General features: G+C 39.0%; 1 protein-coding gene across 2 annotated transcripts; it reads left to right on the forward strand.

Annotated features, from left to right (window-relative positions):
• The first annotated feature begins 4681 nt into the window (after nt 1-4681).
• PHOX2B (paired like homeobox 2B) lies at nt 4682-9331 on the forward strand. 2 transcript variants are annotated; one of them, XM_073612263.1, is made up of 3 exons: nt 4682-5230; nt 6143-6330; nt 7998-9331. In XM_073612263.1, exons 1-3 carry the CDS (start codon nt 4990-4992, stop codon nt 8448-8450), a joined length of 882 nt encoding a protein of 293 aa, XP_073468364.1. In that variant the 5' UTR covers nt 4682-4989; the 3' UTR covers nt 8451-9331. The 2 variants fall into 2 exon arrangements, 1 of the variants encoding a protein (XP_073468364.1); XR_012240883.1 differs by lacking the exons at nt 4682-5230; nt 7998-9331 and adding an exon at nt 5300-5831 and having other exon boundaries at nt 6143-6262.
• Nucleotides 9332-13688: the final 4357 nt, after the last annotated feature.

Below are 13688 nucleotides of genomic sequence, written 5' to 3' on the forward strand. Positions count from 1 at the left end.
CCCTCAATGAACTGTAGCTCCCCAGTGCCGCCAGCACTCATGCAACCCCAGAACATGACATTCCCACCACTATGCTTGACTGTAGGCAAAACACACTTGTCTTTGTACTCCTCACCTGGTTGTCACTACACACGCTTTACACCATCTGAACCAAATAGGTTTATCTTGGTCTCATCAGACCACAGGACATGGTTCCGGTAATCCATGTCCTTAGTCTGCTTGTCTTCAGCAAACTGCGGGCTTTCTTGTGCATCATCTTTAGAAAAGGCTTACTTCTGGGACGACAGCCATGCAGACCAATGTGATGCAGTGTGAGGCGTATGGTCTGAGCACTGACAGGCTGACCCAACAACCCTTCAACTTCTGCAGCAATTCTGGCAGCACTCACATCTATTTCCCAAAGACAACCTCTGGATATGATGCTGAGCACGTGCACTCAACTTTTTTGTTTGACCATGGCGAGGCCTGTTCTGCTGTATGGTCTTGGCCAATGTACTGCAGCTCAGTTTCAGAGTCTTGGCAATCTTCCTATAGCCTAGGCCATCTTTATGTAGAGCATTCATTTTTTTTTTCAGATCTTCAGAGAGTTCTTTGCCATGAGGTGCCATGTTGAACTTCCAGTGACCAGTATGAGAGAGTGAGAGCGATAACACAAAATTTAACACACCTGCTCCCCATTCACACCTGAGACCTTGTAACACTAACAAGTCATATGGCTGTGTGTTGAGTTATTTTGAGGGGACAGCAAATTTACACTGTTATACAAGCTGTACACTCACTACTTTACATTGTAGCAAAGTGGAATTTCTTCAGTGTTGTCAGATGAAAAGATATAATAAAATATTTACAAAAATGTGAAGGGTGTGCTCACTTTTGTGAGATACTGTATATAGATATATCTATAGACATATCTATAGATATATCTATATACAGTATCTCACAAAAATGAGTACACCACTCACATTTTTGTAAATATTTTAATATATCTTTTCCCATGTGACAACACTAAAGAAATTACACGTTGCTACAATGTGAGGGGTGTACTCACTTTTGTGAGGTACTGTATATAGATATATCTATCTATATAGATAGATAGATAGATATATCTATATAGATATATCTATATATACCTATTCAGTCAGTCAGATTTGTATTGTTATGTTTGACTGTACCATGTTTTTCAAGCAAATAATTGTATCATCTCCTTTTCATTTTTTCACATAAAAATGCAAAGTACAATTTGACAATTTGAGACATTTTGTAGATATATATATATATATATATATATATATATATATATATATATTAGCACAAGCACAGCTCTGAAAATACTAAATATGATTGGAAATGTATGTTTACATTTTTTTTTCTCCCTATATATTCTTCTACAATGTTGTTAAAACAGAAATACAAATTTAATCCATACAGTGCTATTTGCGTTACAGGTAGACTTAAAAGGCTCTTTCCTGTATTACAAGCGAAGACCAGCAAATCAAATGGCAAGGATAGTAGAAAAGCTTACTATTTGACATTCTTTGTCAGTAAAGAAGAATCCATTAGTTGCTGCAGAGGTGAATAGACCCCCTGACTAAAATGTGCATTGATATTCATGAGGAGCCGGATACATAAAGATAAATTCTTGCTGTAAGTGCATTCGGATTCACATCAGTCTTTGCAGGCCTTTGCACTGGGACTACTGAAGACTGATGTCTCTGCTGCTTTTCTCCCCTGCTGTCTGGCCACCAGAAAAGAAAAATAAAAGACATGGAGAATCCTGCAATTTGTCACCAAAACCGTGTTCTCATTTATTTTCATCCCATGACTGCCACCATGTTACTCCCCAGCAGCCTGCAAGCCTTTATTCTTTATCAAATCCACATTGTGCATCAGGCTATAGCAATAAAGCAATCAACCTATGTCATAAAACTCTCAGTGCTGGCCACAAAACTTTATGACTTATGGTGGCTGCAAAGTGCCATCTTTGTTAAGGACAAGGACTCTCCTGAGTGGCTTGATGTTATCAAATACCAGGAAACACCAGGAGCTTTAAAAAAAAAAGTGTCATCTTAATGTGCTTGTTTTTGTCTATTGAATCTGAAAGAAGCTGGAAAGCAGTGTACAGCTTAAATACCCCCATTAAGCCTTTATGAGTTTGTTACTTTAATTATGGACTTGTTATAGACCACATAAAGGGGGTAATGAATGCAGCTGAACTAATTATCCACATGTTAGGATCATGTAAAATACCCAGCATTTGTTTACAAGGAGTTGTATGTTTTTTTTTTTTCTTGCCCTGCCTCTCCATCTCTAGCCAGCAGCCTCAGAAATCAGGCAAATCTAGATGGATTTCAGTGTGTTGCTTCTGCCATTGCTGCTGATCTGCTGCAAATAACTCCGAAATGAAATTGTGTGTAGGGGGAAATGAAGAGAATAATGAATGTTTTCTTCCTCACAAGAACCTCCCCAGGCAGCAGGATGGGGAAGATCATCTATGTATAATCATGTCACTTGCTGGGTAATTTAAGGCAGGACAGAAGGGCTGGGTGCAGAGAGGGCACAGAGGGGCAAATGTTAGGAGCAGGGCTACTCAGTGGGCAACCTCTACACTGATGCTACATGTGATATCCAGCAAAGGCAATTCTGAAAACAATGCCATACAAGATGAGGGTGAGGACTGAGGAGGTAACAGCTTATTACTGCAGATAGTATTGGAAATTAGAGCAAAGGCAAATTTAGTGATTATGGTTGTTGTAGAAGTAATTAACATAACAATAATAGACCTGAAAATAACAGGAATTAAATTATTAGTAGTAGTGGTTAACAAGGTGTTGCATCAAAATGCATCATAGTAAAAGTAATGACCTAATTATAATTATTAGCAATAAAATGTTAATAATAAAAACAATAATAATTATAAATAAATAAAATAAATATAAAATACTGTACATTATTATTATTAATAATAATAAAATAGGTTTAAATATTAGCAATATAAAGGTTTTGAAAAGTATGTTTAAATAATAATAACACTAATCATCATTTCTATTCTAACAATAATAATATGAATAATAAGAACAATGATAACAATAATGTAATTATGATTTTGAACAATAAAAAGGGTTTGTAGTACATGTTTTTACATGTTTGTTATTATAATTAAAATAGTAATAACAAACAATGCGTCTGAGCCAACAGTATTTTTTTTCTTCATAACTAAAGAAAATAAAGTGCCAATAATATGAAAATCATGATAATACAATTAAATTAAAGGGCACAAAAACGTTTTTGTTTTTTCCTTTTGTTTTTTGTTTTGTTTTTCGTTTTGTAGTAGCAAAGCTAAGAGGCAATGATATGCATGTTTATGGTAACAATAATAATAAAATAATAATAATGTACTGAGGTAATCATGTTAATTTCAGCACACAAAAAAAGACTTTTAAAAAAAAAAGTGAAATAAACACAACAATTTAAATAATAATAATGTACTGAGCAAATAATGTTAATTACAGCACAAAAAGGACAAACTAAACTTAAAACAAAGTGCAATAAACACATCAACAGTATTATTACTATTATTATTATTATTATTATTATTATTATTAATAATAATGTACTGAGCTAATAATGTTAATTACAGCGCACAAAAATAGACAAATTGGACATTTTTTATGTGCAATAAACACAACATAATAATAATGTACTGGGCTAATAATGCTGATTATAGCACAACAAAGGACAAATTAAGCATTTTGTTAAGTGTAATAAACACAACAACAGTAATAATAATAATAATAATATACAGAGCTAATAATACAAATTACACCACAAAAAGGACAAACTGGGCATTTTTGAAGTGCTATAAACACAGCAGTAGTAGTAATATTCATAAAAAAATATGATGATAATAATAATAATAATCATAATGTACTGACCAAATAAAGTAAATTGCAGCAAAAAAGGACAAACTATATTTTTAAAAGTACAATAAACACAAAAGTATAAATAATAATAAAATAAAAAAAGATGAGCGTGCATCCAGGATACTATTCCAGGCACCGGCTATATGGGACCTGCTGTGACCCAGACCCAGACCCAGCATGCAGTGTGTAGACTCAGCAGAGAATAGACTTGCCTTGGTCCACCTGCGATTAGAATGTCAGCCTTGCTGCCAGGCCGATGTCAGTCCTCAGAGGCTCCTGAGGAAGTAGACGGAGTTTGTAGCAGTGCCCTGACCATGGTGCTGAGCCCATACCTCTATGCCATCACCCATGGTGCTGAGCCCATACCTCTATGCCATCACTACCTGCACTGATGGGCCAGGCACTGGTGAAAGTCATGGTGACCCTCATCATAAAAGTTTTTTTTTTTTTTTTCTCCTGTTACATGAAGCCTGCAGGGGAGCAAGAAAAAGGAGTTAACAACTAGAAGCCGGCATCTCAATTTATTGCCCAAGGTATATATGATGGGTTGAAATGGTTTAAAAGCATGGGGGAAATTGGATGAGGGAGAATCGTCACCCAACTTTCATTATTTGCACAGAGTGTGATTGAATTAAAGGGCAGGGAGCTGCTTAGAGGGGAGGATGGAGGGCTCGCTACGTAATGGTGTGCTATTAAATTCTAATTAGAGATGCAGGGAATCAATGATAGGGAGGTTGGACAGCTAAGGTCCCCCCAGTGCCAGCCCAATAGACTGATGAGTTATTGTCATGTAAAAAGCGCCAGCAATAAGACCAACCGCTTTGCTATTGTCCAAGTGGAAAGAGCCAAGTTTATTATGAGCACTATATGCTCTAGAGACCTCAGGCAAGGCATCTCATAGGAGGCTTTTTCATAAAACGAGGCTCTGCTGCTAGTAAGGAGGCCAGTGCTGAAGCAGGCGTGGAGCAGAGCACATCACCACCACCACCACCACCTCCACCACCACCTCCTCCTTCTCCAGCTTAGTCTATTTCTTCCCCTCTTTGGTCAGCCGCACAGAGCCTTTTCAATGTATAAAATGGAATATTCTTACCTCAATTCCTCTGCCTACGAGTCATGTATGGCTGGCATGGACACCTCCAGCCTGGCATCTGCCTATGCTGACTTCAGTTCCTGCAGCCAAGCCAGTGGCTTCCAGTACAACCCCATCAGGACCACTTTTGGGGCCACCTCCGGCTGCCCGTCCCTCACCCCTGGATCCTGCAGCCTTGGCACTCTCAGGGACCACCAGAGCAGCCCCTATGCAGCAGGTAAGTGGCTGCGAGGAAGAAGAGCCCCTTCTCCCCTCGTATATACCGAGCCTTGATTGCATTTGAAAATGGAAATGTGTTTAGTATTTACCAAACCAAATTTGCTTACACAAATGAAAGAATTTATCACGTTAGAAGCGATTGCAGGCGAGGCGTAATTCACTTACCGGGTTACACTATCCGAGTCACACCCGAACCGCCAACAAAATTATCCTAAGCTGCCAAAATGATCGGCATAATTTATTTACTCCGGGATGAGACGGAAAGCTGAGCAAATAATTAAATAACCCCAGAGAAAAACTCATCATGGCGCAGGCACTGTCCTAAAATCATGGCACTTCGCTGGACACCGACTGCACTGACACTGCTGCCTGCCCACCTACCAGCACCGATCCTGGAGGTGTCCTACTTCACCACACCTCCACATCAGGGACACTGATACCGATAGATAGAAAGAAAGAAAGAAAGAAAGAAAGAAAGAAAGAAAGAAAGAAAGAAAGAAAGAAAGAAAGAAAGAAAGAAAGAAAGAAAGAAAGAAAGAAAGAAAGAAAGAAAGAAAGAAAGAAAGAAAGAAAGAAATGGAAACGTTTTGGCATTGAATGTATAATTTGTTATAGTATATTTTAATTCATATTGTTATATCCCTTCATTCATTTTAGTGTTATAAAGTATCATTTTATCTTTTTTTTTGTATTCTGATACAAGTATATACAATTATTGGTACACTGCTGAAACTACTAAAAGTTTACTTTTTCTTTCTTTCTTAAATCAGTTGAGTTTCAAAGTGACATGTACAGTTCTAACTTATTTGTATTTTTACTTTGGTTATATTTTATTTGTTCTGACATATGTGTCCCTGCATTGCTCCTATTATAATAACCCCAGTGGCCTGGTGTCTTTGCTGTCTCGCAGTGCCTTACAAGTTGTTCACTGATCACGGAGGACTGAACGAGAAGAGGAAGCAGAGGAGGATAAGGACCACATTCACCAGTGCCCAGCTCAAAGAACTGGAGAGGGTGTTCGCTGAGACCCATTACCCGGACATCTACACCCGGGAGGAGCTGGCCCTCAAGATAGACCTGACTGAGGCCAGAGTGCAGGTATAGTCCTGACGTCTTCCTGAATGTGCATGGTCAGCATTTACCACCATAAGGGGGCCCTATACTAACTGTCAGCCTTCATTCTATATATACAGTATACTCTGTACTGAATGCTAGCTATCAGCCTTCATTATTTATACAGTACTCTGTACTGAATGTATATATATATATATATATATATATATATATATATATATATATATATACAAACTGTATACTCTTTTCTGAATACTAGCTATCAGCCTTCATTTTATGTATACTGTACACTCTTTGCTGAATACTAGCTATCCTTTTCAGCCTTCATTCTATAAATATTGTATATTTTTTACTGAATACTAGCTATACGCCTTCGGTCTATATATACTGTATATTATTTACTGAATACTGGCTATCAACCTTCATTCTATATATATATTGTATATTCCCTACTAAATACTAGCCATCAGCCTTCATCTATATATATATTGTATATTTACTGAAAACTAGTTACCAGCCTTCATCTATATATATTGTATATTCTTTACTGGAAACTAGCTATCAGCCTTCATCTATATATATTGCATATTCTTTACTGAATAGTAGCTATCAAATTTCATTCTATATATATTGTATATTTTTTACTGAATACTAGCTATCAGTCTTCATTATTTATACAGTATACTCTGCACTGAACACTATATATCAGCTTTTATTCATATATATCTATATATATAGATATACATATATAGAGATATATATACACTGTATAATCTTTTCTAAATACTAGCTATCAGCCTTCATTTTATGTATACTGTACACTCTTTGCTGAATACTAGCTATCCTTTTCAGCCTTCATTCTCTATATATTGTAGATTCTTTACTGAATACTGGCTATCAGCCATCGGTCTATATATACTGTATATTATTTACTGAATTCTGGCTATCAACCTTCATTCTTTATATCTTATAAATTCCTTATTGAATACTAGCTATCAGCCTTCATCTATATATATTGTATATTCTTTACTGAATACTAGCTATCAGCCTTCATCTACATATATTGTATATTCTTTACTGAATACTAGCTATCAGCCTTCATCTACATATATTGTATATTCTTTACTGAATACTGGCTATCAGCCTTCGGTCTATATATACTGTATATTATTTACTGAATGCTGGCTATCAACCTTCATTCTATATATATTATAAATTCCTTACTGAATACTAGCTATCAGCCTTCATCGATATATATTGTATATTCTTTACAAAATACTAGCTATCAGCCTTCATCATATATATACTATATGCTCTTTATGAATACTAGCTATAAGCCTCCATTATGTATACAGTATATAATCTTTTTGCTTGGTGTTCAGATGTGAATATGTGTTGGGCTTTCTCTTACAACAGGGCTCAGGGAGCTATGAAGCACAACAACCAATCAGAAATCAGTATTCACTGCTGAGTGTAGTATTCATAAACAGAGATTATTTCTGATTGGTTACTGCACAGCATGTCTTTTTTGCACCTAGTTATTAAATAAATGCCTTGTATATTTGGCTGCTGGATATATGGATGTTCTTCATCTAATGAAGGCTTTTATTTTGTCTCCTGTCTCCCTCTCCCATATATTCTTTCACCATCCCTCATCATTACCCCGTGTCACCCTTATGCCCTCCTCCAAGGTCTGGTTCCAGAACCGCCGGGCCAAGTTCCGAAAACAGGAGAGAGCCGCAGCTGCTGCTGCCGCCGCTGCCAAGAACGGCTCCTCGGGGAAGAAGTCAGACTCCGCGCGGGAGGATGACAGCAAAGACAACAAGCTCACCGACCCTGACAGCACCGGGGGCCCAGGTAACAACCCCAACCCCACCCAAAGCTGCGGTGGGGGCCCCAGCCCTACAGGCTCCCAGGGCACAGTGGGACCCCAGGAACAAGTCAAAGGTGGAGTGCAAAGTGCTGTGAGCCTGACATCAGCGTCGGTGGTCGGGGGCGCTGGAGGGGCACAAGGCTGGGCTACCGGCCCAGGAGGCACCATCACCTCCATTCCTGATTCCTTAGGAGGTCCATTCGCCAGCGTCTTATCATCCCTGCAGAGACCCAATGGTACCAAACCTACCTTAGTGAAGGGCATGTTCTGAACTGGCCCCACCATGGGCATTAGTCCTGATGCCTGTACTCACAATGACCTGACCACAAGGACTGCCAAGGACAGCTCAACACCTGTATAGGTGGCCCATGATGAGTGCAGACTTCAGCACTATGGACCACTGACTGCTATCAGCCACCAGGTGTGGCCAGGGTGCCAGTGGGCATAGCAGACCCAATGTAGACTGCCTGAACTATCCATGCCAACGGTGTGTACAGAGACCGGCCCAGGGCAGAGCAAGGCTCCCCTAAGTCCTGCTGCCTCTGTGACCCCCATCTACCTGCCCTGGACTGCCACCTCTCCACTGCCCACCCCCAGTAATCTATTTATTTATCACAATGATTTGCACTGTGTTGCAGGCACTGCCTGTCTCCTACAGGACTGACACATCTCTTCCAGGTGAAATAATGACCTATTTATTACTTGTTTCGATTTCAAAAATTGTTTTTCGTTTTTTTTTTAATTATGTTTAATATTATTATTATTACTATGATTTCATGGCACAACGAATCTAGCTATTAGTTGTATGTTGGAGGTATGCTTTCTATTTTCTGTGTCTTTCTACAGCAGTGTTCTGTGACAGTCGTATGGTGTTTATAGGAGTACACATTTGTCGACAATTGTTGGAGTAAATAATGTGTTCAATGTCTTTCTGGGGATAGAAAGGATCTCAGTGGCTCCTGTTCTGTTTGTTGGATCACTGGATCCTTCCACACTTTCTGTTCTGTTCTGGCCCAGCTGCATGTCGTCTGTTCTTCTCCATCACCTTCTTTCTGTGTAGCTCTATGGATGCTGAGAAGGGGCGACCCCCTATCCCCCACCCCCCACATGGGCGCTGTTTTCCAGCACAAGAGTGTGCCATCTCCTTAATTGTTCCTAATAAAAAGGAAGAAAAAAACTGAACAAGTCCTTTGTGTCGTTGTATCGAAATCTGCTGTAACAATATACAGCAAATCCTGCTTTTACTTTCTATTTATCTATTTTTTAACTATTCACAATCTACCACATAAATCTTTTAAATTGTATTTTTACATGTATACAAAGTATATGAATGCATTATATTTATATAAATATATTTGGTTCAAAATATATGTTTATTAATTTCGTGGCACAGCAGCATTATATTTATATAAATATATTACATTTATATAAATGTATGTTAATTCGTTACATTTATATAATTTATTATATATAATATTATATATAAAAAAAATCTATCTATCTATCTAGCTATATATATATATATATATATATATATATATATATATATATATATATATAGGAAGGGAACGGGAGGAAAGAAAATGAAAGGAGGAAAAGAAAAGAAAAGAGAGGAGAGGAAAAGAGAGGAGAGGAAAAGAAAGAAAGAAAGAAAGAAAGAAAGGAAATAAATGAAAGCAAGGAAAGAAATACATTTTCTACCTGTTTCATAGATAAAATGATTGATTTTTGGATACAGTTTTTCACACATCTGTAAAAATAATAATAAATATATATATATATATATATATATATATATATATATATATATATATTGCATATTTGAAAGATAGATAGATAGATAGATATATAGATAGATAGACAATTTATTACTGTTAACACACTATAACTATGTCCATGTTGCACGGTGTATACTACTTTTGCACACACTGTATATCTACTGTACAATTTTGAACTCGCAGTTTGTGCAGGCAAACATATCCATACACCGAATATTGTTGCGGAAGAGTAGATGTATACATTCTTGATGCATATGTGTGCGGTGTATGATGGATCCGATTCTACACATTGGAAAGACAATCGTCCTATGAAGAGTCGGCCGGGAAGTGAAGATTATTATGGTCGGTAGAAGATTTTTCTACATCGCAGGGATCGAATGAGATATACAGTGTAGGACCCCCCTATCCCATGACACCGCCAGATACAACTCCGGATAGAGGGAGCACACTAGGGGGAGGTATGTACACAGCAAACATAAGGAACACTTACCGAATGGAAAATAATAACAATAATGATCCTGAACGAAACAATAAAAATAGTAGCAATCATAAACAATCAGAATTACCTAATGTAATAATAACAATAGTAACAAAACAATAATAACAATAATAATATATAACAGTAATAATATTAACAACTATTAATATATTATTTGATTGATGATGATGATAATTATTCTCATTGTATTTATTTTTTATTAAGCAAGCAGATATGTGTAACAGATGATGCAGGTTTTCCTCATGCTGGAATATTCAATATTGGACATTGCACCCCGATTGTATCAGCCCACTCACTTTATGATGAGGTTTTCTCCATCCATATAATATAGGAGTGTCCTGATCACAGTGTACAGGGGTTGTATCTCTGCAATTGTAATAGCAACTACACCACTAATGATACATTTCTTACAAAACAAAATAAAGGACAACCCTTTTGTTCTTTCTATGACCCCTTATACTGTATATGTAGAAGAGACATTTTAATGTATCTTTTATTAAATAAAGCTTAGCTGTCAGGGTATCTGAGATTAGTAATAGATGGCAAAGTAGCCCCGGATAAGGCAGTATAGTCATTAATGCATAGGGGGAGATTTACTAAGACTGGTTCACTCAGAATTAGGTGCATCTGTAATCTAGCCAGCCAGCTTCTATCTTCAGCTTGTTCAATTAAAGTGTTTTTTAATTAAAATAACAAACATGTCTATACTACTTACCTGCTCTGTGCAATAGTTTTGCACAGAGCAGCCCCGATCCTCCGCTTCTGGGGTCCCCCATGGAAAGCTGCTCTCTATAGGGGAACCAATGCATGATTGCTCTCAAGTCCTGCTCAGTCCATTGGCACAGACAACAGGACTTGCCCCCTGCTCCCATGTCACAGCATTTGATTGACAGCAGCAGGAGCTCCTGTTGCTATCAAGGTACCCAATGAGGAGAGAGACAGAGGCAGGAGCCACTGCTGTTGTGCACATGGCTGGATCAGCTCGGGTAAGAAAAAGGGGGTATTGGGACTACCCAATGAGCTTCTCAGATGATCTGGAACAAGCTTGCAGCCAGTCAAGTAGAATTCCAGGAAAAACCTAACCAGTCCTAAAAATGCTCTCTCCAATCTCTTAACACCTATGCTAACTAACCTGTGTAAGAAAGATATATATATATATATATATATATATATATATATATATGTACTTATATTCAGCCTGCTCTGGTCCAGTCACATCATCTGGCTCCCCTGCATCAGTCAGCGGTGACTGCAGGGGAGAAGAGGAATTACTAACAGATGGGCCATAGGAGCCTATGGGTGACATCACTGCTCCAGGCTTTACCTATTCTCTGGTGGTCCATTCCCCTGCAGTCTCCACTGGATGACAAAGGAGGTCACCTGATTGGAACACAGCAGGCTGAAAATAGGTAACTGTATACATCTATTTTACAAAGGATAGCCAGCTTAAGGTCTCATGTACACCGAGTGTTTGCTCAGCTCCGCTGAATGCCTTTCTCCTGGCAGAAAAGCAGCTTCAAAAATGCACCTAAAGCCAGGCACATCAAGCACTTAGGCGTTATTTAATTTTATTGGCCAGAATAATAATTTAATCTGACCATTGATATGAATTAATGCCAAAGTGCAAAATGCACCTAGTGTAAACGTGTATTCAGATGTGTCAAGCGCTTTTCTGACAAAGCACTGCTGCTCCTGAATGTGCTGTCAGTAGGGTTTTTCCTCTAGATGCCTGTAAATACCTATGTGTACATGCACACACATGCAGGGGAAAAAAACCCAGCAAAGTGGCGTTTTTAATGCCCAGTGTGTGTGAGGCCTGAGTGTTAAGAGGCAAAGGGAGGATTTTTAGGACTAGTTCAATTTATTCTGGAATTCTACTTTAAAGTGGCTCTAAAGTCAAGGTATTTACCCTAATGCATTCTCTTCATAAAGCGTCACTAAAATCAATAATAAAAAAAAAATTAAAATAACAAATGTTATACTCACCTGCTCTGTGCAGTGGTATTCAACAGAGCAGCCCCAATCCCCTCTTCCCAGGTCCCTCGCCGGCTTGATCTTGGCACCTTTTCTTCTTGGTGTGTCCCCATAGCAAGCCCCTTGCTATGGAGGCACACAATGTCTGGTGCTCCTGAGCTGTGTGTCTATGGAGCCACCCCCCCCCCCACATGCTCACCCACTTCCGCCTCACTGCATTTGATTGACAGCAGCGGAAGCCAATGGCTCCTGCTGCTAAAGGGTAAGTGCACCTTTGCAGAAAAATTCTCACCCCCAGATCAGCTGACCTGCAGCGCAGCGATCACCCGCTAGGAGACATCGGGTCATCACCTCACCAGTCCGGGGCTTAAAAATCCCCCGCAGCTTAAAGGAGAAGTCAAGCCTGAGCTCATTTGGCTAAGCTTCTCCTACAGGTCACAAGAGTGCAATTCGTTTTGCACTCCTGTGACCCGTTTTCAGCAAAGAGTGGTCTGAAGTCGGCTCTCCGCTGACATCACCAATATCAGTCCAGGCACCACGTCATCCCGACCCTGGGAGTCTGGATCTGCCAGGTGCCTGGACTGATAGCCGTCTCAGCCTCTCAGCGAGCCGCTAAAACGGCCGCTCCCCGCCCTTCTACAGCGCAGCGCTCCAGTGAGCAGAGCAGGAGGGCTGCTGATTGACAGTCAATAGCTCTCTGCTCGGGGAGCCGAGAGAACCAAGCCATTGGTGGTGTTCGATTGCTCAGTTCTCAGTGAAGAGACGTCGGGGGGCAGATGCAACATCAGACCGTGTTACTGGTGCTACTGTTATATAGAGGTATTCTATTTCATAAAGCTAGCAAAATATATGTATCACTTGAGTCCTTAATTGTAGTCTGATAAACAATGCCTGGTCTGCACTGAACCCCAACACAATAATCTGCACCAGGCTGAAAGAACCAGGACTGGACCTTGAGAAAGGTAGACATCGCCATCTAGTGGACATTGGATAGTAAAACCAGGAGAATGGGATTTATTGTGACACGCAGTTTTTAATGCATTTCTCTCTTATTGGCCTTTATAACTATATATATAGGTTTGTGGTTATTACGCAGAGATAAACGGCAATAATCATTTATCCTCTGTTGAGCAGTTTATGTAGTTGCATGAAGAGCAGAGATGATGTTCTCCACTTCTCATCGCAGAACAGTGAGAAGCAGGGTTGCCAACCTCCTGCAGCATTTTTTACTGACAAAACATGGAAAATTTACTGGCGG

The sequence above is a fragment of the Aquarana catesbeiana genome, linkage group LG01 (assembly GCF_042186555.1).
Source record: "Aquarana catesbeiana isolate 2022-GZ linkage group LG01, ASM4218655v1, whole genome shotgun sequence".
In the NCBI taxonomy this organism is placed as follows: Eukaryota; Metazoa; Chordata; class Amphibia; order Anura; family Ranidae; genus Aquarana; species Aquarana catesbeiana.

What these genes read in the sequence shown, in the direction of transcription:
- PHOX2B (XM_073612263.1), top strand. Translation starts at nt 4,990, where the DNA reads ATGTATAAAATGGAATATTCTTACCTCAATTCCTCTGCCTACGAGTCA. An exon ending in GAGCAGCCCCTATGCAGCAG is followed by an intron (nt 5,231 to 6,142) that starts GTAAGTGGCTGC and finishes GCTGTCTCGCAG; the next exon opens with TGCCTTACAAGTTGTTCACT. An exon ending in TGACTGAGGCCAGAGTGCAG is followed by an intron (nt 6,331 to 7,997) that starts GTATAGTCCTGA and finishes CCCTCCTCCAAG; the next exon opens with GTCTGGTTCCAGAACCGCCG.